Source organism: Wickerhamomyces ciferrii, contig 00001, assembly GCF_000313485.1.
Source record: "Wickerhamomyces ciferrii WGS project CAIF00000000 data, strain NRRL Y-1031 F-60-10, contig 00001, whole genome shotgun sequence".
Taxonomy (NCBI): domain Eukaryota; kingdom Fungi; phylum Ascomycota; class Saccharomycetes; order Phaffomycetales; family Wickerhamomycetaceae; genus Hansenula; species Hansenula ciferrii.
Genome location: NW_011887739.1, coordinates 148,124 through 175,522, shown reverse-complemented (window position 1 = coordinate 175,522; position 27,399 = coordinate 148,124). Strand labels below are relative to the sequence as shown.

The 27,399-nt window shown below is 31.0% G+C and overlaps 11 protein-coding genes across 11 annotated transcripts; 6 read left to right on the top strand and 5 right to left on the bottom strand.

The window, feature by feature from the left end:
- Positions 1–370: 370 nt before the first annotated feature.
- On the bottom strand, positions 371–3,523 carry ISW1 (chromatin-remodeling ATPase ISW1; the record flags this gene model as incomplete). The annotated part of the gene is made up of 1 exon (XM_011279309.1): positions 371–3,523. The coding sequence occupies one exon, from the start codon at positions 3,521–3,523 to the stop codon at positions 371–373; it is 3,153 nt and encodes a 1,050-aa protein (XP_011277611.1).
- A 579-nt stretch (positions 3,524–4,102) lies between these two features.
- Positions 4,103–5,092, top strand: NBP35 (Fe-S cluster-binding ATPase; the record flags this gene model as incomplete). Its single annotated transcript, XM_011279308.1, has 1 exon — positions 4,103–5,092. The coding sequence occupies one exon, from the start codon at positions 4,103–4,105 to the stop codon at positions 5,090–5,092; it is 990 nt and encodes a 329-aa protein (XP_011277610.1).
- Positions 5,093–5,344: 252 nt separating this feature from the next.
- On the bottom strand, positions 5,345–9,694 carry NUP145 (nucleocytoplasmic transporter NUP145; the record flags this gene model as incomplete). Its single annotated transcript, XM_011279307.1, has 1 exon — positions 5,345–9,694. The coding sequence occupies one exon, from the start codon at positions 9,692–9,694 to the stop codon at positions 5,345–5,347; it is 4,350 nt and encodes a 1,449-aa protein (XP_011277609.1).
- Positions 9,695–10,327: 633 nt separating this feature from the next.
- On the top strand, positions 10,328–15,226 carry RPA190 (DNA-directed RNA polymerase I core subunit RPA190; the record flags this gene model as incomplete). The annotated part of the gene is made up of 1 exon (XM_011279306.1): positions 10,328–15,226. One exon carries the CDS (start codon positions 10,328–10,330, stop codon positions 15,224–15,226), a length of 4,899 nt encoding a protein of 1,632 aa, XP_011277608.1.
- A 279-nt stretch (positions 15,227–15,505) lies between these two features.
- Positions 15,506–18,657, bottom strand: FUN12 (translation initiation factor eIF5B; the record flags this gene model as incomplete). The annotated part of the gene is made up of 2 exons (XM_011279305.1): positions 15,506–18,580; positions 18,643–18,657. 2 exons carry the CDS (start codon positions 18,655–18,657, stop codon positions 15,506–15,508), a joined length of 3,090 nt encoding a protein of 1,029 aa, XP_011277607.1.
- A 359-nt stretch (positions 18,658–19,016) lies between these two features.
- RBG1 (GTP-binding protein RBG1) lies at positions 19,017–20,081 on the top strand (the record flags this gene model as incomplete). Its single annotated transcript, XM_011279304.1, has 1 exon — positions 19,017–20,081. The coding sequence occupies one exon, from the start codon at positions 19,017–19,019 to the stop codon at positions 20,079–20,081; it is 1,065 nt and encodes a 354-aa protein (XP_011277606.1).
- A 315-nt stretch (positions 20,082–20,396) lies between these two features.
- On the bottom strand, positions 20,397–21,152 carry BN7_79 (uncharacterized protein; the record flags this gene model as incomplete). The annotated part of the gene is made up of 1 exon (XM_011279303.1): positions 20,397–21,152. The coding sequence occupies one exon, from the start codon at positions 21,150–21,152 to the stop codon at positions 20,397–20,399; it is 756 nt and encodes a 251-aa protein (XP_011277605.1).
- A 796-nt stretch (positions 21,153–21,948) lies between these two features.
- FUN14 (Fun14p) lies at positions 21,949–22,545 on the top strand (the record flags this gene model as incomplete). The annotated part of the gene is made up of 1 exon (XM_011279302.1): positions 21,949–22,545. The coding sequence occupies one exon, from the start codon at positions 21,949–21,951 to the stop codon at positions 22,543–22,545; it is 597 nt and encodes a 198-aa protein (XP_011277604.1).
- A 426-nt stretch (positions 22,546–22,971) lies between these two features.
- BN7_77 (flavin reductase family protein) lies at positions 22,972–23,727 on the top strand (the record flags this gene model as incomplete). Its single annotated transcript, XM_011279301.1, has 1 exon — positions 22,972–23,727. The coding sequence occupies one exon, from the start codon at positions 22,972–22,974 to the stop codon at positions 23,725–23,727; it is 756 nt and encodes a 251-aa protein (XP_011277603.1).
- A 250-nt stretch (positions 23,728–23,977) lies between these two features.
- YTH1 (cleavage polyadenylation factor RNA-binding subunit YTH1) lies at positions 23,978–24,637 on the top strand (the record flags this gene model as incomplete). Its single annotated transcript, XM_011279300.1, has 1 exon — positions 23,978–24,637. One exon carries the CDS (start codon positions 23,978–23,980, stop codon positions 24,635–24,637), a length of 660 nt encoding a protein of 219 aa, XP_011277602.1.
- A 115-nt stretch (positions 24,638–24,752) lies between these two features.
- Positions 24,753–27,134, bottom strand: COG4 (Golgi transport complex subunit COG4; the record flags this gene model as incomplete). The annotated part of the gene is made up of 1 exon (XM_011279299.1): positions 24,753–27,134. One exon carries the CDS (start codon positions 27,132–27,134, stop codon positions 24,753–24,755), a length of 2,382 nt encoding a protein of 793 aa, XP_011277601.1.
- Positions 27,135–27,399: the final 265 nt, after the last annotated feature.

Below are 27,399 nucleotides of genomic sequence, written 5' to 3'. Positions count from 1 at the left end.
TACAATCGCTCTTCACGATCAACTATTTTCAATGCTAATAGAACATAGAGTTTGAGACATTCACAGTGATACCACAGTTGAGTTCAAATCAAGTGAACTGCAAGAAAAGTTAGGCTACAACTTTTCTGATAAGTGATGTCACGGATTATTTATATGCAATGACAGAGAAATGCATATTATTATTTATAATGTATTAGATTGAATATACACTGAAACAATCAAAGTTAATTATGTAGATTTTCAGGATTTCAAACATCAAGGGAAACAATTACACACATAAACACTACTATAATACTATAATGAAACAAATAATTAATTGTTTTTGTATATATATAGTACATTTATTCATAAAAAAGAATATCAAAGGTTTTCATTTTCTTCCACCTTTTGAATTTTTACCACGAGCTTTCTTTGGTTCATATTCATCATCGAATTCATCACCACCTGAACGTTTTTTATTATTAACTTTATTACCACCTTCAATTTCTTTAACAACACAAGCTAATAATGTTTGTGCCCTTCTTGATAATTCAGCAGTTGTTCTTGATTGAAAGAAAAAATCAAATCTAAATAATGGTGATGATCTAATACCATCTCTAATACGTTCAAATAAATCAACTCTATCTAAACCAAATCTATAAAGTTGAACTAATATATATCTATCTTCTTCCTCTGAGAAAACACGACGATTAGTTGTTGCTGGTGGGAATTTTAATGTTAAATCATGTAAAGGATTTGAATATTCACTTAATTTGATTCTTAAACATTCTTTTTGTAATTTACCTTTTCTAATTTTATCTTCACCATTTTCAATTTGTGAAATATAACGTTCAAATCCATCAATTTGATTATAGTTTTCCCAAAATGCCTTAGCATAATCACGAACTTCATCAATAGTTTTATCTGGGAATTCAGTTGCAATAGCACTAATTGAATTACGACCAAACTTGGCACAAACTTGAATAAATTGTGTAAATTCTCTTCTTGTCCAATTACCATAACCTTGTGTTAATAATTCTGCTTTTTCAGCTTCTTCTTCTTCAGTCAATGGTGTAGAATTCTTAATTTCCAATTGTAATAATCTTTGTTCAGCTTCTCTTTGTTCAAATTCAGAATCTGGACCTTCAGGTAATGGAACTTTATAACCAATTGTTTTTTTATAATAAGCCTTTTCACGATCAAAAATTTCTTGTAATTTAATAGGATAAAATTGATGATCAAAAATATTTGGTTGTCTTGGAGCTTTTGGTCCCTTTTTATCATTTGAAGTTCTACCACCTGTATGTAAAACATCTTTATAGTACATATCAATAGAATAATTTTCTTTACGTTCTCTCTTTGCAGGATTAATCCATGTTAAATTGGCAATCTTATTACCTGTATCTTTTTTCTTAAAATCTTCACCATTCCATTCATAAGCTGAATCAGATGCAAATTTTTGTAATTCATCTAAACCTAATTTAGAATAACGTTCTGATAATTTAGATGTTTTAGATTCAGATTTTTCTAAAATAGCATCAAGATCAAAATCATCATCACCTGCATCACCATTTGAAGTACTATTGAAAACATCTGAAGCACCAAATTGAATCATATTTAACAAATCATCTTTAGAATTACCCTTAGCTGATTGAGCTTGAGTATTACCGGCATTACGACCTTGTTGAATAACCAATTGATCTAATCTTAATTTTTGTGTAGCTCTTTCTAAAACTTTTTCTTCAATAGCATTTTCAGTAACTAATCTGAAAACTTTAACTTGTTTAGTTTGACCAATTCTATGAGCTCTATCCATAGCTTGTAAATCAGCTTGTGGATTCCAATCAGAATCATACAAGACAACAACATCAGCAGAAGTTAAATTGATACCTAACCCACCAGCTCTTGTTGTTAATAAAAACACAAATTTCTCAGAATCTGGTGCATTATATTCATCAATTGCTTTAATTCTATCACTATGATCAGTTTGACCATCAATACGACAATATTGATAATCTCTAAAATTACAATAATCTTCTAAAATATCTAATAAACGAGACATTTGACTGAAAATTAAAACTCTTGAACCTTCTTTTTTCAATTTTTTCAATAATTTATCTAAAACTTTTAACTTCTGTGCATTATAAACTAAATGTTCATCAGTTGTATATGGTGGACCTGGTTCAGCACCTTCAAAAAGATAAGGATGATTACAGCATTTTCTTAATTGCATCACAATGTTTAATAATCTTGTTTTGGATTCACGTTTACCATTAGCACCATTAACAGCATCAATATCTTTTTCTAAAATACTTTGATACCATTTTCTTTGCATTTCAGACATACCAATATATAAATTGACTTCCTTTTTAGGTAATAAAGATTTTTCAACATCATTTTTGATACGACGTAATAAAAATGGTTTTAAAACTTTATGAAGTTGTTGAACGACTTGATCTTGTTTATTAGATTCATTTGTTGCCTTATCAGAATCTGGATCTGGTGTTGCTTCATTTGATGCAATAAACCATTGATCAAAAGCTTCAGAATCAGAGAAAACATCTGGTAAAATGAAATTTAAAAGTGCCCATAATTCATGTAAATTGTTTTGTAATGGTGTACCAGTAATAAGTAATCTATTTTTTGAATGGAACATACGAATGATTTGTGATAACATGGATTCTTCATTTTTAATTCTATGAGCTTCATCAATAATGATATATTGCCAATCAAATTTTCTAAAATGAGCTTTTTCTTTAATAACAATTTCATATGAGGTGATGCAAACATCAAAATCACAAGCGTATAACTTATTTTTCACAATATCAGCTCTTTGTTCTTTATCACCTTGTAAAACGAATGCATTAACATCTGGTGTCCATTTAGCAAATTCTCTGGCCCAGTTATCTAAAGTAGATTTTGGAACGACAACTAAATGTGGACCTTGTATATTTCTGATATAACGAAGATAACCTAAAAATGAAATAGTTTGTAAAGTTTTACCTAACCCCATTTCATCTGCCAAGATACCTGAAATGTTATTTTCATGTAATGATATTAACCAATTCAAACCAGCAATTTGATATGATCTTAATTCACCTTGCACGTAAGCTGGACTTTCAGCAAATTCAGTGATAACATTATTTTCATCTTCTTCATCTTGTAATAACTCAGCATCTTCCTCTTTTTCAGTCTTACGTCTTCTATTATTGGTTGATTTAGATTTTTTAGATTTTAACTTATCTTCTTCAATTATATTTAATACTTGACGGAATCTTGGATCTTTTTCAGCTTTATTATTGATGAAATGTGAAAATAAATCTGTCAAACCTAATAAATATTTAAATCTCTTTGCAGTTTCTTCAACATTGAATTTTGATTTGCTTTGATCAACAAAATAAGTCTTTTGCTTTTCACTTAATGATTTCAAGTCAAATTCAACAGGAGCTGGTGATTCTTCGTAGTCTGGAGTTGGTAGAACTGGACCAGCAGATTCGTCTCTAGCAGCACCATTGGCACCTAATTGAACATTTTCAGCACTCATCGCGTCTTTATGCTTTGATATAATACTAATTTTGGTTTAGCGTGTATGCGATCTCTAAATAAAAATCACCAAAAAACGCGTCAAATTTGAAATCTGAACCAGCAGTGAACCGTAATATACCAATAAATTCCTCGAAATATCAACTTTCAAGTGATTTATACAATTTAACTAATAAAAGTTATAAAGATTAAATTGTTTTCTTGCGAATTGAAATTTGTTGTCGAGCGCGATGCAATTTCTATACACTGGTGCCAGAAATTACCGGATGCGGAAGTCAAGATATTACCTGATTTGGTCGAAAACATAAAGTTGTGCAATATTAGTATCATTAGAATCCTTGAATTCATAGTAGTAATTGATCACAATTAACTATACCTTCATTTTCCTAGTTAAAGAGATATCTCCAATAATAGTAAATTTCAAAACTTTTCTTTTATCTCGAAGTTTCGCGAAGCTTTTTTTTTTTTCTTTTGGTTTGTAAGCAATGCGATAAATTAATAAGTGATAAAACGAGTACTTAATTGAAACTGTTTTGCCATCTCTACAACCATTGAGAAACAATAGATTAACTCATAAAAGATGATAGCCGTCGAGACGCGGGTAAATAAAGGAATAGAGCAACTAGACAACCCACACTTGAAAGCCCCAGAGCCAGAACACTGTCCTGGTCCTGAATCAGAAAATGCTGGTAAAGGTGATGCTTGTGAAGGTTGTGCTAATAAAGATATTTGTGAATCTTTACCAAAAGGTCCAGATCCTGATATCCCACTTATAAATCAAAGATTAGCCAGTATAGATCATAAGATTTTAGTCCTTTCAGGGAAAGGTGGTGTTGGTAAATCAACTTTCACATCAATGTTATCATGGGCATTAGCTGCTGATCCTGATTTAGAAGTTGGTGCTATGGATTTAGATATTTGTGGTCCTTCACTACCCAGAATGCTTGGTGCAGAAGGTGAAACAATTCATGAATCCAATTCTGGTTGGACTCCAGTTTATGTTAATGATAATTTGGGTATGATGTCCATTGGATTTATGTTACCAGAATCTGATTCAGCAATTATTTGGAGAGGTGCAAAGAAAAATGGATTAATTAAACAATTTTTAAAAGATGTCGATTGGGGTAGATTAGATTATTTGATTGTTGATACACCTCCAGGTACATCAGATGAACATATTTCAGTAAATACATATTTAAAAGAATCAGGTATAGATGGTGCATTAATCGTTACTACTCCACAAGAAGTTGCATTACTAGATGTTAGAAAAGAAATTGATTTTTGTCGTAAGGCAAACATTAAAGTCTTAGGAATAGTGGAGAATATGTCTGGATTTGTTTGTCCAAATTGTAAAGGTGAATCACAAATATTCAGAGCAACTACTGGTGGTGGTAAAGCATTAGCTGAAGAATTAAATATTCCATTCTTAGGTTCAGTTCCATTAGATCCAAGAATTGGTAAAGCATGTGACTCAGGTGAAAGTTTCCTTGATCTTTATCCTGATTCCCCAGCTTCAACTGCTATTTTGGATGTTGTTGAAGCTCTTATAGATTCTGTTGAAAATGCATAAGTACAAATTTTTATATATTCATGGTTAAGCATATTTTACAAACTTTTTATCTTTAGATTATTTAATGTTATATATATATATTTAGGGTCATTCATAATTAATACAATGGTGTTTTGGTTTGATAATTAAATCTATTAATTGTAGAAAAGCTACATATGTGATCTATCAATAAACTTTTATAATGCTAATTGTAGATTAATCTAACTTCATTTTTATTATACATAAAATATACATGGTATCTTAAAACAGAGTTCATGCACCTTTCAAAAATCTTCCTTTAATTTCTTTCAATACTAATGGTGCAGCATAAAATTGTGATTCACCTTCACCAAGTGGTAATTTTAAAATTTGTTTAACTGGAACTTTACTATCTTTGATTTCTGCATTTGTTGTGATTTTTTCTGCAACAACTTTGGCTATTAGTCTGATAGCAACTTTAATATGGAATGTGGTTTGTTCTAATGATTGTAAATTATCAGCTAAGAATTTTAATGATTTATCAGTATCTTTATTTATCAAATCCAAATAATTTTTATAAATTTCCAATCCATTACTCCAATTTGAAATATGTTTTGATTTTGGGAATCTGCGAATGAGCTCACCTAATTTTTCTAATTGTGGTCCATTATTTATAACAGCTAATGGTGCAACATTACTAACAATTGTACTATGAGCATCTTCGTATTTACCAGCATCTAATAAGAATGAAGCTTCATCCCAATGATTACCAATATATCTATTATAAAGAGCATTAGCTTCTGATATGAGTGATTTTGGAACTCGTAGTTGATCAACTAATCTCTCTATTAGGAATGTATCTTTATTGAATACTTCAATCTTTCTTGTTAAAAGACTTTTAACATGATGTTCAGCTGCATAATCATTATTCAAATGTGCTAAAACGAAAAGTGCTTCTTCCCAAAGTTCAACAGCTTGTAATTGTTCAGCGAAAAGTAATACCAATTGATCACCAAATTCAACAGATCTCTTAAAGTTCAATTGTTCAGTTGATCTTATTAAGATTTCATATATATACCATTGGAATCTAACATCAAGTGTTTTTGATGGTTTTAATGCTGAAATGATCGAACTAATAGGATATTTATCATTAGTTTTATGCACAAACAATTTGAGTAAATTGAAATAAATTTCATCTTCACCTTTGATATCTGATGGACTTGATGCAACAAAAGTTGTGATTGAAGTAGCTATACTTTCATTGGTATCACCGTAAAATAATGAAAGACCTAATCTTGCTTTCCATGATAAACCTTCAGATAATTTGGCAATTGGATCCTTAGTTAAAACATCACCTTTCAACAGATAATAAATTTTTAGTATACCTTTTGGAATGGTTTGTAACACGGCATTTTTTTTCCATTCTTCAATTTGTTTAGCAGCACTAAATTTAACATTTGGATCATTTGAACCTAAAAGTGATATCAAAACTGAAAGATATGGATTACTTGTATTGATTGCTAATTTAGCAGCACTTGAAATATCAAAAATAACAAGATGTAAAAAGATTTGTTCTGAAAAATCTTCGATTTGTTGAATTTTGGATTTAATATCCAATTGAATTTCATTTTTAATCCATTCAACTAAATTTTCTCTGCGTTTAACTTCGATAACTTTATTAACAACCTCAGTATCATCAATTTTTGATAACTCGGCAGTTAAAAGATTATTAGTGTCAAATAATATAGATGATAAAGTCCAGATTGACTTTTCTTTGTTTTTGGAATCACCTTTGAAAGCATCAACAATGAAATCAAACGTTAGATCTGAGTTTTTAACAACTTTTGGAATTTTATTTGGTCTTGTAATGATCTTGGATAAATTCAAATGTTTTTGATAAATACTTCTTAGAGTTTCTTTATTGATATTACCAAATTCTTCATCTAATTGTTTTTCTTTAACGAATGAAGCACTTTTTGAATCTCTAACAAGTAATTTTGCTTCATTAGTATAATGTGAAAAATTATAATTTTCAAATCTTAATTCCTTTTTAATTTTTTTTTGTGCTTCAATGATCTTTTTAAAATCACCAAAGATTAAATTATCTAAATCACCAGGTGTTAACCCTCTATTCAAAGAGTCTTTTATTTGTTTTGAATTTTTGAATTCATCAGCAGCATATACTGAATCAGCTCTAGCAGAAAGCTTTAATTGTTCATTCCAATCATCTGCAACAGCTAATTTTGGATCAACTTCAAGTTGTCTGAAATCTTCTTGATCGACATCAATAGGTTCATATTGTTTTTCATCTAAAATATCTGGATCTTCATTCATTGAATAATCATCTTCACCATTGATAAATGATTCATCGCCATGGACAAGACCAATTGGAACAACTGCACCATTGTCACGGATTGTAACACTATCATCATCATCATCAGAAAGAATTGGAGAAGGTGATTCGTTTACATCTTCTGGTTTTTCTTGTTGAGTACGGATCAAATCATATGTTTGACCAGAAATAAAACTTCCTGGCATAAGATCTGTAGTATCGAAATCAAAAGAGTCATCAATTTTTTGCTTCTTGAATAAAAAAGTATCTTCAGCTAAATTTCTAGATTTGAAAGGGTTTGGGTGTTGGATACTGCTAAGTTTATTTGTATTCTCAATTGGATTAACAGATACAGCATTTTCCTTTTTGGTCTCAGCTTCTCTTGTTTGATTTTTCAAAGTTTCCACTTCAGAATCAACATCAACAACATCATCATCTTCATTAACTAAACCCCAAATACTGAAATGTTTAACTTTAAAAGTCCATGCACCTGAAAATGGATCATATGTAACAAATTCCATATCTTTCAACTCCTTTAATTTTCTAATGAATAATCTAAGTTCTAAATCTTTAGTGGTTGTATCTTCAGGCTTAGCATGTCTTCCTTTTCTACTAGTTGGGAAACATTTTTCCAAAGTGATTGTAGCAGGAACATTCAGACCTGAACCTAATGGAATTTTGTCATTTGGATAAACTTCAACTGTTCTGTTTTTGTTGAATTTGACAACGTTACCAAATAAATGACCAGATAAATCTGATGCAAATGCAGTTAAATCAACTGGAAGATCAAAACTAATGGAACCATAACCTTTTCTACCAATTGTAAAATCTGAAATTTCAGCAAGTTGTCTTAGTTGCAGGTTTGCTAATTCATCAATTGAAGGTGAACACCAATATTCGTCATCGTTAGAAGCATTTTTGATGCCTTCTGATACATTTTCAGTTTTCTTATTATCTTGATCACCATTACTTTCTTCTATTAGTTCATCTTTTTCATTGGTTTTAGTTTCAACTGGATTTTCATCATTAGATACAACTGATCCATTAACTTCCCAATCAATTGTATTTTCATCTTCACGTCCTAACACTCTAATCTTTTTGGCACCACCTGTTTCACCAAAAATTTTCAATCTTCTTGATTCACTTCTACTTGGATCAACTTTTAATTTCAAATATTCTGTTGTCAGGATTCTTCTGCGTGTAGCATTTGTAGATGATCTTGGATTATGTGTGGTTGTACTGAATGGTCTAACGAATAATTTTGTTGATGTTGCTTCTTGATTATCATTTGGGAGGGCAGAATGTAACAGATCTTTTTTTGGAGAGAAAAGCCCTTCAGAATCATAACGAGCTTGTGATTTTAAAGTACTGAATCTTGTGCTTAATCTTTCGAGAATTCCAGATCTTTGGCCTTGAGGAGCACTCACTGAAGATCCCGAGCTATTTGATGAAGTTCTCTTTCTAGTTGCGACATTGTTACTCAATGGATGTTTTGAAGCTTTTGCAGATTCTGTAATTGATTTTGGTAAATCTTTGAAATTGTATTGTTTGGCTGGTGGTGTACTTGTATTTTGGTTCAATTGATTGTTGTTTGAACCTGAAAACAGTGAAGATCCAGGTGCTGATGTATTGTTATTTGATCCAAATAATCCGGTTGATGGTTGTGTAGTTGTATTGGAATTACTTCCAAATAAACCTGGTTTTGGTGCTTGTGATGTAGATGATGAGTTTCCAAATAATGAGAAGCCAGTATTTGGTTTAGGAGCATTATTTGTAGTTGATGAATTTCCAAATAATCCACCACCAGTGTTGGTATTGGATGTATTTCCAAACAAACCACCTCCACTATTGGTATTATTGTTAGCTGAGTTTCCGAATAGACCACCTCCAGTGGTTGTGTTTGATTGTGTTGAGTTATTACCGAATAGACCACCACCACTTGCTTGATTGGTATTATTATTATTATTATTATTGTTTCCAAACAAACCACCACCAGTTTGACCAGTTGAAGTTGTGTTGTTGTTATTACCAAAAAGACCAGATCCTGTGCCACTTGTATTACTTGCACTGTTACCAAAAAGACCACCAGTAGCTGGTTTGTTAGCACTCAATGGTGTCGCGTTGTTTGAACCAAATCCAGATGTAGCATTATTTGTTTGACCTGAACCAAAACTAAAACCTGAAGAAGGTTTACTATTTCCAAAAAGACCACCTGTAGTGTTGTTATTTTGTGGCGTACTACTTCCAAATCCACTTGGTTTAACACCAAACCCAGAACCGAATCCAGAATTGGTATTTGAGGATCCAAACATCTAGTGTTTCTCTATTGATTGAATGAATATCCTACTCAGTGTTATTGTTTGAAAATGAACCGATATTATCCAGCCAATTGTGATCTAAAAATCTGAAACCAACGAGATCAAATCAAAGGGAGATAATATGATACTGAGAGTAATGAATGAACAGTCCACTGAGCCACAAGAATGTCTGACGTTTGTTGTGATATTTCAGCTTTTCTAGTATGTAAACAACAGTTTGATCCAAAGATTTTTTCTTAGCAAAGATTCGAGAATTCTAAATCCGAGGCCGCGAATTTGGAATCATTTCTATATAATCGAGGGTAGAAACAGCTGAATAACACAAAATATTGAGATCTTTACACCTAGATGGGGATTGATCACACTGAAAACTTGTAAGATAAAGGAGTTAAGATGATTCTAACTAAATATCTTTTAAAAATCTCTATATCCTTACAATTCCCATCACAATCATCAATTTCAGACTTTCGGCCGATCGCGATGAGGTTACCCGTCTGCTAAATTTTTTTTTCCTGCAGATAATAAGGTCTTGAAATTTTTTCTACCCAAATAAACAGAATTACATACATTTGATTTATAAAACCATAGCCAAATAAGGATCAGATTAGTCAATCATCATTAGTCAATATGGATATCTCCAAACCAGTCGGTTCAGATATCACCTCTGTTGACTTTGGTATTCTTTCAGCAGAGGAAATCCGCAAACTATCTGCCAAACAAATCACTAATCCAACGGTTTTTGATAATTTGGGTCATCCAATCTCTGGTGGTTTATATGATCTTGCCTTGGGTGCATTCTTGAGAAACTTATGTTCCACATGTGGTTTAGATGATAAGTTTTGTCCTGGTCATCAAGGTCACATTGAATTACCAATCCCAGTTTATAATCCATTATTTTTCAATCAATTATACATCTTTTTAAGAAGTGCATGTTTATACTGTCACAATTTTAGATTGAGAACTATAGAAACACATCGTTATGCATGTAAATTGAAATTAATTCAATATGGTTTATTACTTGAGTTGAATGAATTAGATAACATCTCTGCAGGTATTTCTCTTGATGATGATGATGAAGCTGAAGAAGAAAACTCAAATGAAGCCGCAAATCCACAAGCTGATAGAGATTTGATGGCTAAAAGAGAAGATTTCGTCAACACTGCTATTGCTAAAGCTTTAAGTGAAGGCAGAACTTCAGAAAATGGTATCATTACTGCTACTGTTGCTGAAGAACGTAAACATTTGATCCATGAGTTTTACAAAAAAATCTTATCAAGACCAAAATGTGCCAATTGTAGCATGTTTTCACCAACTTTCCGTAAGGATGGTTTCACAAAGCTTTTTGAAAATCCATTGAAAGAAAAACAAGAATTAAACAACAGAGTTAAAGGTCATGCTCGTCAAGATATGTTGAAAACGAAAGGTGGTGATAAAATGGATGTTGATTCAACTCCTGCAAAGAGAACTACCGGTTCTAAATATGTTTTAAGTTCAGAAGTTAGAAACATCATGCGTGCTTTATTCAAAAAGGAACACAACATTTTCCATTATTTATTCCATTCAAGACCAAGATCAACTGAAAAAGTTAGTTCAGATATTTTCTTTTTACAAGCTGTTGTCGTTCCACCAACTAGATTCCGTTTACCATCTAAATTAGGTGAAGAAGTCCATGAAAATTCACAAAATGAATTGTTATCAAAAATTTTAAATACTTCATTACTTATTAGAGATTTAAATGATCAAATCTCTACAGTTCAAAAAGATCAAATCACAGTGGAAGAAAGAAAAATCACTTTCAACAGATTAATGAATGCTTTTGTTACTATTCAAAATGATGTCAACGCTTTCATTGATTCTACTAAAAATCAAAATGCCAATGCTGCTAGAACTGCTGCTCCAGGTATTAAACAAGCTTTAGAAAAGAAAGAAGGTTTATTCAGAAAACATATGATGGGTAAGCGTGTTAACTATGCTGCTCGTTCTGTTATTTCACCAGATCCAAATATTGAAACTAATGAAATTGGTGTTCCACCAGTTTTTGCTGTTAAATTAACTTACCCAGAACCTGTTACATCTCATAATGCTGGTGAATTACGTCAAGCTGTTATTAATGGTCCAGATAAATGGCCAGGTGCTACACAAATTCAAAATGAAGATGGTTCTTTAGTTTCATTGATTGGTATGACTACTGATCAACGTAAAGCTTTAGCTAACCAATTGTTAACTCCATCTGGTAACGCAAGTCATGTTTTAAACAAGAAAGTTTTCCGTCATATTAAAAACAATGATATTGTTATCATGAATCGTCAACCAACTTTACATAAAGCTTCTATGATGGGTCATAAAGTCAGAGTTTTACCAGGTGAAAAGACTTTACGTTTACATTATGCTAACACCAATGCTTATAATGCTGATTTTGATGGTGATGAAATGAATATGCATTTCCCACAAAATGAAAATGCCAGAGCTGAAGCTTTGAATTTAGCAAATACTGATTCTCAATATTTAACTCCAACTTCTGGTTCACCATTAAGAGGTTTGATTCAAGATCATATTTCTGCTGGTGTTTGGATTACAAATAAAGACAGTTTCTTCACAAGAGAAGAATATCAACAATACGTTTACGGTTGTATTCGTCCAGAAGATGGTCATTCATCAAGACCAAAATTAGTTACTGTTCCACCAGCAATTTTCAAACCAGTTCCATTATGGACTGGTAAACAAATCATCACAACTGTTCTTTTGAACATTACTCCTGTTTCAATGCCAGGTATCAACTTATTATCTAAAAATAAAATTAAGAATGAATACTGGGGTCAAGGTTCAAGAGAAAATGAAGTTTTATTCAAAGATGGTGCTTTATTATGTGGTATTTTGGATAAATCACAATATGGTGCTTCTCAATATGGTATCGTCCATTCTTTACATGAAGTTTATGGTCCATCTGTTGCTGGTAAAGCTTTATCTGTTTTGGGTAGATTATTCACAAATTACATTCAATCAACTGCTTTTACTTGTGGTATGGATGATTTACGTTTAACTGCTGAAGGTAACCAATGGAGAAATGAAATATTGTTAACTTCTGTTGATGTTGGTCGTTTAGCTGCTGCTGAAGTTACTAATTTAGACAAATCTACTAAACATGATGATCCTGAATTATTGAAACGTTTAGAAGAAGTTTCTCGTGATGATAACAAAGCTGGTATTTTAGATGCTGTTACTCAATCTAAAGTTAATGCTATTACATCTTCAGTTGTCTCTAAAATTATTCCAGAAGGTACTATGAAGAGATTCCCATACAATTCAATGCAAGCGATGGCCTTATCAGGTGCTAAAGGTTCAAATGTTAATGTTTCCCAAATTATGTGTCTTTTAGGTCAACAAGCTTTAGAAGGTAGACGTGTCCCAGTTATGGTTTCTGGTAAAACTTTACCTTCTTTCAAACCTTATGAAACTGATGCTAGAGCTGGTGGTTATATTAAAGGTCGTTTCTATTCTGGTATTAGACCACAAGAATATTATTTCCATTGTATGGCTGGTCGTGAAGGTCTTATTGATACTGCTGTTAAAACTTCTAGATCTGGTTACTTACAACGTTGTTTGACTAAACAATTGGAAGGTGTTCACGTTTCATATGATAACTCTGTTAGAAATGGTGATGGTAGCTTGTTACAATTCTTGTATGGTGGTGATGCTGTTGATGTTACTAAAGAATCACACATGAACCAATTCAAATTCTGTATTGATAATTATGATGCTTTATTAACTAAATACAAACCAGGTGAATTGATTGAACATTTGGATACTGAAAGTGCTAACAAATATTCTAAGAAGGTTCGTAAGAACATGAAGAAAAACAAAGATATTCCACATTTCGCTCAATCTACTAAATATGATCCAACATTATCAGTTTACAACCCATCTAAATATTTGGGTTCAGTTTCTGAAACTTTCCAAAACAAATTAGATTCATTTATTGAAGAAAATCCAAAATTATTTACTAAATCTGGTTTATCTGAAAGTAAATTCCGTGCTTTAATGCAATTGAAATATATGCGTTCATTAATTAACCCAGGTGAATCTGTTGGTATTATTGCTGCTCAATCTATTGGTGAACCTTCAACACAAATGACATTAAACACTTTCCATTTCGCTGGTCACGGTGCTGCTAATGTTACTTTAGGTATTCCACGTATGAGAGAAATTATTATGACTGCTTCTGCTGCTATTAAAACACCACAAATGACATTACCATTATTAGATGAAGTTAATGATGATCAAGCTGATGCATTCTGTCGTTCAATTGCTAAAGTTGTCTTCTCTGAACTTGTTGATCATGTTACTGTTACTGAAACCTCAGGTGATTCTGAAGATGGTAACCCAACTCGTTCATACGCCATTCATTTCGAATTCTTTGAAAATAAACAATATCATGAAGAATATGATGTCTCTAAAGAACAATTGGAACAAGTTATTACTAGTACATTCTTAAAAACTTTAGAAGCTCAAATTGTTAAAGAATTGAAGAAACAAAAGAAGGTTGGTTCAGAATCATTACCAGAAATTGGTAAAGCTGTTCCAAAATCACAATCACAAATCACTTCAGATGACCGTGTTCCATCTAAATCCAATGATAATGATGACGATGATGCTGATGATGAAAAATCACGTACCAAAGGTAAACAATCAGTTTCATATGACGAACCAGATGATGATGAAATTGAAACTATGAGAAACGCTGAAAAATCATCAGATGAAGAAATGGATTCAGATTCAGATAATGATAGTGATTCAGACTCAGACTCAGATGATGAAGCTGCTGCTAATACTACATTCTCTGGTGAATTATCAAAATCAGCTCGTGATCGTCAATCTGCAGTTTTAGGTGCTCATAATTTGATTACTAAATTCAACTTTGATGATGAAAATGGTCAATGGTGTGACTTTAAACTAGAATTAGATGCTAAAACACAAAAATTACTTATGGTTAATATTGTTGAAGATATTTGTCGTAAAGTTGTTGTCAAAGAAGTTCCACGTATTGGTCGTTGTTTACATCCACAACCAGAAAATGGTAAACGTGTTTTAACCACTGAAGGTGTTAACTTCAATGCTATGTGGGATTATGATGATTTCATTGATGTTAATGGTATCACTTCAAATGATATTGCTGCTGTCTTACATACTTATGGTGTTGAAGCTGCTAGAAATACCATTGTTAATGAAATCAGTAACGTTTTCGGTCGTTATGCTATTTCAGTTAGTAGTCGTCATTTAGATTTGATTGGTGATATGATGACAAGAGAAGGTACTTATTTGGCTTTCAACCGTCAAGGTATTGATTCATCTACTTCAACATTTATGAAGATGTCTTATGAAACAACATGTCAATTCTTAACTAAAGCTGTCTTGGATAGTGAACGTGAAGAATTAGAAAGTCCTTCAGCTAGAATCGTGTTGGGTAAATTAGCAGGTGTTGGTACAGGTAGTTTTGATTTATTATCTCGTATGCCAGCTAATGCTTAGGTGTTTTGGTTATGATTTTGTATATTAATAATTGGTTATTGTGTATAATAATAAAGATCCTTCATTGGATTTCACATTAAAAGTATAAAAAAATGCATATAGAATTTAATAAATAAATTATTGTAGTAATTAATTGTCTGGATTTATTATTATCGACACCTTGCTACTGAAAAACTTTCATATTTTCAAAATGCATCAATACACTATGTACTTTTTTTTTACACTATACAAAATTCAAAGAAGTAAAACAAAATTATAAAACGTCGAAAGATAAAGTCATCATTTAATGTCAAAGATTGGTTTTAATGATTTAAGTAATAACCAATCATCTCTAGTAACTTGGTCACGGAATGCAGGATCTTTCAGAGTATCAATAGATCTTCTTGTGATTAATGAGTACAAGTTATCTTTTTCATCAACATGACGACCCCAAACTGGTTGAGCAGATGATGGATTTTCTAAACGCATAGCAACACCCGCACTTGTAGTATTCTTTTTAACAATATCAACTGATTTATGGTTAACTTCTAATGAAACAACTCTACCTAAAAGCATAGTTGCCTTTTGTTTTGTTTCTGGATCTATTTTAACAGCACAAATTGGTGTACCAATTCTTAAAGTACCTTCAACAACATCAACACCAATAATCATTGGATTACGTTTGTTAATGATTTGAACAGTTTTCAAGACAACTGGATAAATAGCATATTCCAAGAAATCTTTACGACGTTGTTCTAATAATTTTTGTTGGTAAGCAGTGAAAGCATCAAATAAATGATAAATAACATCAGCTGTGAACATTTGAATACCTTGTTCATCAGCATATTGTTGAGCTTCTTTATCAACTTTAACATCAAAACATAACATAACAGCATATTCTTTAGCTTTATCCAACATGGTGGTAGCTTTCATAACATCACGTTTATAAATTGGACCTAAACCAATAGACATAACTGGAATTTTCATATCTTTTAAGAAATCCAATAAGGCTTCTAAAGAACCTAAAGTTGAAGCTTGAACAGTAACACCACGACCACTAGTATCAACAGAATCCAGTAAACCGGTTAAATCATCCATAACTTCATCCATAGCATCTTCTTCTTCTTCTTCAGAGTTAACAACAATCAAACGAGAACCTGCAACAGCCTTTTCCAGATCGTTAGCAGCAATTTTAACACCTAAAGCTGCTTTAACTTCTTTATGATGAACATATTCAGATTTCAATCTTAATTCACGTAATGGTTGTGGAGTTAATAAGGCACGAACATTCGTCGCTATTGGACCATTCATACCACATAACACGATTCTATCACCCTCTCTCAAATAACCATTTGATAAAATAACATCAATAGTTGTACCTAAACCTTCAATAACTTTAACTTCCAAAATAGTAGCTTCACATTCTGTAATGTACATCAATTGTTTTGACATTCTCTTTTGAGTTAATTCTAATAATAACCATAATAAATCTGGAACACCTTCACCTGTAACAGCAGAAGTTGGAACAATAGAAACATATTTAGACATGTTTCTGTTTTGGAAATATAATTCAGAATTCAAACCTTGTTCAGCTAATGCAACTTTAATTTTTGTGTATCTATCATCGAATTCTTGTTGAACTGAACGAGTTTGTTTAGAGAAAGAATCTCTGAATGAATTGTTTGGAGTTGTTTGCCAATCATATAAACGATCAATTTTATTTAATGCAACAACGAATGGAGTTTTTCTATCACGTAATAATTTAATTGATTCTAAAGTTTGTTGTTCTAAACCATGCATAATATCAATAACCAAAACGGCAATGTTACATAATGAAGAACCACGAGAACGTAAGTTAGAGAAAGATTCGTGACCTGGTGTATCAATAATTAATAAACCTGGAACATCAAATGTTTGTTTTTCATGAGCAGCCATAACTGCGGTTTTAGTTTTAATAGCTTCAATTGGGAAATAAGTAGCACCAATTTGTTGAGTAATACCACCAGCTTCACCACCTTGAACATTAGTTTGACGAATTTTATCCAATAATTTAGTTTTACCAGTATCAACATGACCCAAGATAACACAAATTGGAGAACGTAAATCACCTTGACCAGAAGATTGTTGTTTAGAAGCCTTTTTAGAATATTTTTCAGCTTGTTTTAATTTTTCTTCAGCTTCTTTAGCTTTAGCTTGTAATTCAGCTTCTTCTTTAGCTTTTTGAGCAGCAAGAGCTTCTTTATTTGAAACTTCAGCTTCAACTTCTTCTTCTTTTTCTTCTTCAACTTCTTCAGCTTCTGGAGTTTCTTCACTAGTTGAAGCAGTTGATGGTTTATCTTCAGCAGCAGCTTCCCAATCATCAGCTAATGGTTCATCATCTTCCAAAGCCATTTTTTCCCAATCATCAACTAAAGCATCATCATCACCTTCTTCATCAGCTTTAGCAGCTTCAGCGGCTTTTTTAGCGGCTTCAGCAGCTTCTTTTTCAGCTTTTTCTTGTTCAGGAGTTTTTGTAGATTTCTTCTTTTTACCATAAACAACTTTTTTAGGTTTTGGAGCTTCAGAAGTTTCACCAGATTCTTTTTGTAAACCACCAACAATAGCACCAGAAGCTAATAATTGTTCACGACGACGTTCAATAGCTCTTTTTTCTTCTTTTTGTTTCTTGGTTAATAATTTACCTTCAGCTTTTAATTGTTCCTTTTTAGCTCTTTCTCTTTCTTTCTTAGCAGCTCTAGCAGCTTCTTTCTCTTTCTCTTGTTCAGCTAATTTTGCTTCTTCTTCTTTAAGTAATCTTTCTTCTTCTTCAATTAAACGAGCTTCTTCTTCTTCAGCTTGTTTTTTCAATTCTAATTGACGTCTTAAAGCAGCGATACCAGCTGGTACTTTCTTACCTTTAGCTTTGTTGGCATCAGCTTTAGCTTTAGCATCAGCGGCTTCTTTTTCAGCTTTAGCCTTAGCTTCTTTTTCAGCTTTTGCTTTTGATTCATCAGCTTCAACAGATTGAGATCCAGTACCTTTATTAGCAGCAGCATTGGCTTTCTTCTTAGCAGCCATTTCCTTCTTACGTTGTTTCTCTTTTTCTTTCTTCTCTTTTTCCTTTTCTTTCTTTGATTTAACAACTGGACCATTACCACCACCATTCTTTGGTTTTTCTTCAGCAGCTTTAGCCTTTTTTTCTTTATTCTTCTTCAAAGTGGCCATGAAATCACCACCAAAGTCATCTTCACCAGCTTCAGTTGGACCTGAAGGACCTTTTGATTCTTCTTCTTCACCATTGCCTTCTTCAGTTGGTGCTGGGGTACCGAATTCTTCAGCTTGAGGAGCATCGGTTTCAAAATCCTCGTCCCAGTAATCACCACCTTTCTTTCCTTTCTTATCTCTGTCAACACCAGTTAGTATTATATTATCGCACACGCTGAACCCAATGGTGATACGCACTTCTTCGCCATTTTGGTTATTAAAGCTGTTTTTGGCTATTTAAAGATCTGAATCAACCAAAAACTTCACCAACTTCACTGCTTTTTTCGCCTTTCAGTGTTCAATTCACTTTCGCACACCAAATAAAAAAAAAACATTTCAGCTTAAAATTTTTTTTTTTCGGTTATCGCAACATTTCAGATTTTTATATAGTTGATTTGCTGAAAATTATGAAAAATTAAAGAGAGAAGTATACTTTTTAGTGACAAAAGTTAAGAGGATAAGATATATTTCAAGATGTCTACTACCGTGGAGAAGGTGTGTATACTGTACTAGTGGCTCATGGGCTCTCAATACTAACAACTTTCAGATCAAAGCTATTGAAGATGAAATGGCCAAAACCCAAAAGAACAAGGCAACTTCGTTCCATTTGGGTCAATTAAAAGCCAAATTAGCTAAATTAAGAAGAGAATTATTAACTCCATCAAGTTCTGGTGGTGGTGGTGGTGGTCTTGGGTTCGATGTGGCAAGAACAGGTGTTGGTTCAGTTGGGTTTGTTGGATTTCCTTCAGTTGGTAAATCAACTTTATTAAGTAAATTAACTGGTACACATTCTGAAGCTGCAGCTTATGAATTCACAACTTTAACCACAGTTCCTGGTATTATTCGTTATAAAGGTGCAAAGATCCAAATGTTGGATTTACCTGGTATTATTGAAGGTGCTAAAGATGGTAAAGGTAGAGGTAAACAAGTTATTGCTGTTGCAAGAACTTGTAATTTAATTTTCATTGTCTTGGATGTTAATAAACCTTTAGATCATAAAAGAATTATTGAAAAAGAATTAGAAGGTTTTGGTATTAGATTAAATAAAGAACCACCAAATATTATTGTTAAAAAGAAGGAAAAAGGTGGTATTGCTATAACAAATACTGTTCCTTTAACTCATTTAGATAACGATGAAATTAGAGCTGTTATGAGTGAATATAAATTAAATAGTGCAGATATTGCATTTAGATGTGATGCTACAGTTGATGATTTAATTGATACTTTGGAAGCATCACAAAGAAAATATATTCCAGCAGTTTATGTTTTGAATAAAATTGATTCATTTTCAATTGAAGAATTAACTTTATTAAATAGAGTTCCAAATGCAGTTCCAGTTTCAAGTGGACAAGAATGGAATCTTGATGAATTATTAGAAATTATGTGGGATAGATTAAATTTAGTTCGTGTTTATACAAAACCAAAAGGTCAATTACCAGATTTTAATGAACCAATTGTTTTAAGATCAAATAGATGTACAGTGGAGGATTTTTGTAATCAAATCCATAAAAGTTTAGTTTCTGATTTTAGAACTGCTGTTGTTTATGGTTCAAGTGTTAAACATCAACCTCAATATGTTGGTTTATCTCATGTCTTGGAAGATGAAGATGTTGTTACGATTTTGAAAAAATAGGTTTGTCAAATTGAGATGTTATTTAAAAATACTTTATAATGATCAAAAGTGTTTTGAAAGTGTTCTTTTTTAGTTTGATTTGATATCCAAGAAGACGAAGGGGAAAAGGGAGATGTGATGCATATTGTTTAAGTATTTATAGTTTTGTCATATATATTGTTTAATCCATGATTTTTATTTTATTTCTACAAAATGTCTTTAGTAGTTATATATAAGAAAAATCAAATTCATAAACATCAAAAAATCTAAACAAGGAATATATATATAATACAATAGCTTTTAAATAAGAATTAAATAGTATGAAGAATGAAACCATTACAAGATTGTTCTTTTAACATTTCTTGGACTATGATGATGAATATCACCTTCTTCACCAAGAGCATCTCTTGCATCTCTTTTAATTTTAGTTGGAGTTGAACCATCATCACCACCAAATTGTTTTAAAGCTTTATTATTTAATTGAAATTTCATTAATTCATGAGCATAATAACCAAATTCATCAATTGGAGCAACACTTGGTCTAATAGATCTTAGGTAACTGAATGCAGATGATATATCACAATTATGTTGATCTATAATACCCGCCATGGCAAATGTTGATAAAACATTATCATTACCATTCAGAGAAAATAACAAGATACCACATTGAGGATCTTTTTCTTGGATTGAATGAATTAAAGTTAAATAATCTGATAACATTTTTTGAAAATCAATATTTGTTATAATTGAATTTGAAAGTTTATTATCAGTTATATAAGATAAATTATTTGAAAATTTTGAATTAAATTTCATAATTAATTCACCTTCATCTTCAGTTAATTTTTGAATATTAAAATTTGGATCAAATGAAACACAACAACTTGTATCATTTGAAAAAGATTTTAAATAATAAACACACTTTTGTGATGGCATTATACCAATAATATATTTAATATTATTTTGTGAAAGGAAAACATTTTGTGCAACTGAATTTAATGGACCTATCCAAACATTTGAACTTAATTTTTGTGGTTGTAATTGACTAATGTTGTTAGCCATAGCATGTTTATTTTGGAATTGATCCATCATCATTATATTGTATATATTTCTAGTAATAAATTGTGGCTAATACCTCTTGAGTCTTTGTTATATAGGCTTTTTTTTTGGCGTCGGGTATCAAGAGTAACGGTTTAAAAAACTGAAAAACTTGAATGTGTCAAAGCGATGGGCTTTATAATTAAAGGTAGTACGACGCGTCAAACAATGTGATTATGGGAGATAACTTTGTTATAAATGTGTTGAACCAGTTGTTGTAAATTTGTAGATTTCAAATGTGTTTAAATAATTTAAAAATCTTTAAAAGTGGGTGAGAAATCTTTCAAGTTATTGGTAAAAGTTCAAATTCAATTCGATTCAATTCAAACCGATGTTTTTTGATTTCGTTTTTTCAATTTTTGCAAATTTCCACCACTGCCAAAAACGCAAAAATGGAAAAAAATTTGAAAAAAGTGAAAAATAAAAATTGCAAGCGCCAAAAACGACAAATGGCGACAAAGGGCATAAAAATTAAAATTGCTGGTTAGCGAATTACCTAATTAGGTAATTACTCGCAAATTAATTTTTTTCTCGGTGATTATGTCATCAACTATATACACGTGACGTAAATTTCAAGTGATTACATCATCAATTACATAATATTTTACTTGACACTTAATTTTGTTAACAGATTTTTGTTGGGCCCCCAGAATTTTAGTGTGATAGCAATCGTTTAATGGTTATCAAAACATTGAAATAAACTCATACCGTGTATAATTGACATTTGAAGTTCAATTAAACACTTAGGAATCAAAGAAAAGGTTATTGAGTTACTTTTGGACTATTACATATAATGCTTTTCAACACATTCAAGTTAGCCACACGTTCCGTTAAATCAAATGGATTCGTACCATCTTTCTTAAAGAACACATCATCAAGATTATATTCATCATCAACAAAATCATTAAACTCATCAAATTCTAATATAACGACTAAATTAGGTTTATTTTTAGGTGCAAGTTCTGCTCTAGTTTTACATACTCATTCCAAAATCTTAAATGAAGCTGCTAATTTAGGTACTATAAATGTTAATACACCAAATTTTAATTCAAATCAATTACCAAAAATTCCAGATCCAAATTCATTGAAACATCCAAGACATTCAAGATTTAATGGTCAATTACATTATAGACAATTATCTTATGGTTCATTAGTTGGTTTATTCTTTGGTGTTGTTATTGGTAAATTATCTTCTGTATTGGTATTTATTAGTCTAAGTGCAATTTTATCTTTACAATTTTTACAAAGTCGTGGTATAATTCATGTTCCTTGGACTTCTGTTGTTAAAGTTGGTAAAGATAGAATTGATGTTAGACAATTGGTTTTGGAAGATCCAAGTTTTAAGATTAGTTTTGCTTTAAGTTTTTTGATTGCAGCTTTTAACATATAGGATTGGAAGTTATATCTTTGAATCAATTATATATCAATTGAACTATATATATATAATACTATTTAAAAAATGATAATTATGATTGTGTCTGGAGTAGGATACGGTTATCTACGTTATCAGCTTTCGCCACATCATTAAAACATCTACACATTTGGTTTAAATGACGTGAGAACATGATCAGTAATAACAATTTCGAAACATGATATTCATTTTCTACTGAGTATACAAATTCACCGCTTGTAGGAACAAATTCGTACTTCAAAACTGTTGTTATAATGATTTGTAATACGCAACATACAAGATCGCCGATATAACAAAAAAGTGTGGATTCTAGGTTTCTATATAAATCAATGAGATTCTGATTTGAATTCAAACCAAAAAACTATTGTCAAATTCTAATTTGCTCAAACAACTTAATACTTCAAGATGTCCAGTGAAAAATTAGAACATCAATTCGATCCAAATTGGGTCATTGGTCAAGGTGCTACAAATGATGATTGGAAAAACCATAAAAAAATTGATATTGATATTGAAAATGCTGAAGATTATAGAGAAAATTATAGATTATTTATATCAGGTATTGTTCCAAGACCAGTTGCATTTATTTCAACAATTGATGATCAAGGGAATCAAAATTTAGCACCGGCTTTTAGTTTTTTCAATATTGTTAGTAGTAATCCACCAGTTTTCACAATTGGTATAAGTAAAAATGCTTCAAGAGATGATGGTACTAAGGATACATTAGAAAATATTTTACAAACTAAAGAATTGACAATCAATATCATAAGTGAATGGTTTATTGATGCTGCTAATTATACTTCAATTCCTTCCAAAGCAGGTGTTGATGAATTTAAATTATCAAATTTAACACCATCACCTTCCAAAAAAGTTAAAGCTCCACATGTTGCAGAAAGTGCTTTTTCCATCGAAGCTAAATTATTATCAACAAATGAGTGGAAGTCTAAACATAATCCAGAACAAACTTCTGGTACTTTAGTCATTGTGGAAGGTGTTCATTCTTGGGTTAGAGAAGATATCCTAAATAAAGATCGTAAAACTATTGATATTTCTAAATTGAAACCAGTTGGAAGATTAGGTGCTATCAATTACACAACTATCCAGGACAATGGGTATCCAATCACACGTCCTGATCCTGGTTATGCTTTCACAACAGAGAAATAAGACCATCCATAGAATTAATTAGAATAAATAGAATTAAATTATTGAAATTGTGCTTATATTACAAATCAAATTGTAAAACTTGTTCGCGAACATTCTATGTATACACATTACGTAATCACCATACTTTATATTTTTCATTTATTTATAAGATCAAAATTCAATATTTGTATTTCGAATCTTGTAACATTACAACAACAACAACAACAACAAAAGTTCAGATCAAGAAAGCAAGCTGCTATAGGTAGTCAATATGTCTGTGATACATCCTCAAAGTGCTAATTATCAGTTCAAATTTGAACCATTCCTACGAACAGAATATAATTTCGGACTAGATCCTGATAGACCAGTATGTCAATTTTGGAATGGTCATGGTGGTTGTCCAAATGGTGATTTATGTCATAATAAACATGTTTCACCCATGTACAGTAATAAGATCGTGTGTAAGCATTGGCTTAGAGGCCTTTGTAAAAAAGGTGATCATTGTGAATTCCTACATGAATATAATTTAAGAAAAATGCCTGAATGTTTATTTTATTCAAAAAATGGATTTTGTACTCAAACTCCTGAATGTCAATATTTACATATAGATCCACAATCTAAAATACCTGAATGTTTAAATTATTCAAGAGGTTTTTGCCCAGAAGGTCCGAATTGTAAAAATAGACATATTAAAAAAATTATTTGTCAAAATTTCTTAACAGGTTTTTGTCCAGATGGTCCAGATTGTGATTTAGCTCATCCAAAATTTGATTTATTACCTGAAAAATTAAGAATTAGACCTGATAGACCTGTTAATTCAACTTCAAGATCAAATGAAAAAACTTTTTTGGAAATTCAATTAGAAAAAGAAGCTAAAGAAGAACAAGAAAGATTAGAACGTGAAAAATTAAATTCTGAAGTTGAATATTAAATAACATTGGAACTGTTAGTGTGTATTCTTATTGTATATTATAAAAACTAAATTTAATGACCATTGCTACGATTCAAAATCGAAATGTTCGTATATATATAAATCATCTATATTACTATTTTTTATCAACACGTAAATTTCTTGCCCTTTGTCTTTCAGAAGGTGTTAAAACCCAATTCATATCAATTTCATCATCTTCATCATCAAACCCTAAAATCATAATAACTTGTGTAACTCTTAAGAATTTATCTCTTAAATTATATCTTGATCTTGTAATTTCTCCAATTATACCACTAAAATCTCTTTCTAATTTTATTGAACCTAATTCTGTTATATTATTATCTAAAGACCAAATTTTACGTTCTAATAAGTTTGATAATGTTGTAACAACTGTAAACATAAATTTATCAAAAATTAAAGGATCAAGTGTCTTATAATATGGTGCTATTAATGAATTCCATTGATTTATAAATTTATGAACAACTGAAGTCTCAGATTCTTCATTATAATTACTTATTAAATAATCTGCATCTTTAAAACAATCAGTTAATAATATTTTCAATTTATTTTTGAAAACTTGATTAAATAAAATTTCAATAAATTCATTTAAAATATCATTAGATCTCTTAGTGAAACCATCTAATAATCCCTGGATAATATTTTTCAATTTTTCAGAATCTGTACCAAATGGATAATTATTATTTAATAATGCAAGGTTTTGATTTATAATTTTTTCAAAATAATTTGCTCCAACATTAACTGTATTTAATAAAACAACAAATGTATGTAATCTTGTTTCATCACCAGATGCAATATGATTTAATGCAGTAGCACCTCTTGAAAAAATACTTCCCATCGTATTTGTCTTTTGTTGTTGTTGCTGATGCTGTTGTTGATTATAATGAGATGTTGTTGAAGTAATATTATTTTGAGTTGGTGTAAATATAGTACCAGATCTTGGTTGGAATTCACGTAATCTTTTATAAATTGTTAAATAATAATCATTATCCAAGATTTTTTTAATATTTGTAACTAAATTCTTAACAGTTAATGGTTGTCCTGTTTCAATAGCTTGTTTTAATGATGTACTTAACACCAAGATCAAATCTTCAATTGTTGATGAAATTGGTGGATTTTCAGGTGCTATAATTTTGGAAGATGTAAGTAATGGATTTAAATCTGGGAATTCTTCAATTTGTAAAGCTTGTTCTAATGATCTTCTAATATAAAAAGTTAATAAAACTTCAAATGATGGTAATAATTTAGTTTGAATTTTTTTACCAAATTTACTTTCTAAAATTGGTTTAGGTAATTTTAATTCATCTTGTTTTAAACCTTGATATTCATTCCATTTAACTGCAACAAATCTACAATATAATGACCAATATTTTAAAAATGCTGAAAATTCAGTTGTAACATCACCAATATGAACCACAGATAAATTATCTTCAGAAGTTCTTGGTGTACCATCAAAACTTGATCTTGGTGGTGGTGTCCCACCTCTTGATGAATTTGAAGTCATTGTGGAATAATTTGTTAAAATTGGGAATTTATATGCTTGAATTTCATCAATTAATCTTGAAATTTGTCTATTATCATAAAAAGTATCACTTATTAATCCTGCTTGAGAATCTGCTTCCCTTTCAACTCGTTCAATAATACCAGTCATATTTGAAATTCCATAATATTTAGCAATGATTGTGGAATGTTGATTTAACATTGATGAAATAATTTCTAATAATCTCATTAAAGCAGCCGGATAAAACCCATATTTATCTTGTTGTGATTGATTTGTTATGATTAATCTACTTTGATTGGCAATAATATTACATATAAATTTTGAATAATTATCAAGACCAATATGATTTTTACCAATCATGGGGAAAAATGAAAAAAAACTTGTTAATTTTTCAACATCTTTAGATTCTGCAGCTTTTTGAAATTCTGTTGTAAATATTTTAGTTAATTCTTCAATCCATTTTTCCAATGTTAATTTTGGTGATTCTGGAACATCTGTTGATGGAACAACATTATTTATGAATTCACCTTCAATTGGTAAGGATCGTATTTTTTCAATAGCTCTTGAAGCCTGAGCCCAATCATGAACCTCTAGGGCAGAATTCGCCGTAAGAATCAATGCTTTCAGTTCTTTAACGTCACCAACATATGTAGCAGTTTCTCTGACTCTTGATCTTTCAGCATCTAATAAACGAACTCTAGCTGTTATTTTCGAAGCCAATGAACCAGCATTTGAAAGTAGTTCAACAAGACTACTTGAGCTTGATAACGTAGTTGATAATTCTGTTCTAGATAGCTCTAATCTTCTTTCTTCTTGGACATGAGTTCTAGATTCTATGAAATTATCTAATTCATCTTGTAACTGAGATTCTGTTTTGTCAATAGCCTTGATGAACTTCTCCAATTGAGTGGAATTTGTGACACGGTTTAGTAGTCTAGTATACCTCACCGACTCCTCATGAGCCCTATACTCGGTCATGATCTTGTGCTTCTTCTTGCTTAGGTAGGATCTGGTATTTTTTAAGATATTTGTTGATTCGATTTATTGTTGATTTCGTGTTGTTATTAACATCTTAATTTCCATCGAGGTCTTGTAAATTCGCGGTCTCTACTTCAATATTTCAACTACAAAACTTTCAAATTAACGAATGAATAAAACAAGTATAAATGATATAAATATTGGTATAATATATATGTATAAATACGGCGTATAACATGAAAGTATCTCGTACAGAAACATCATC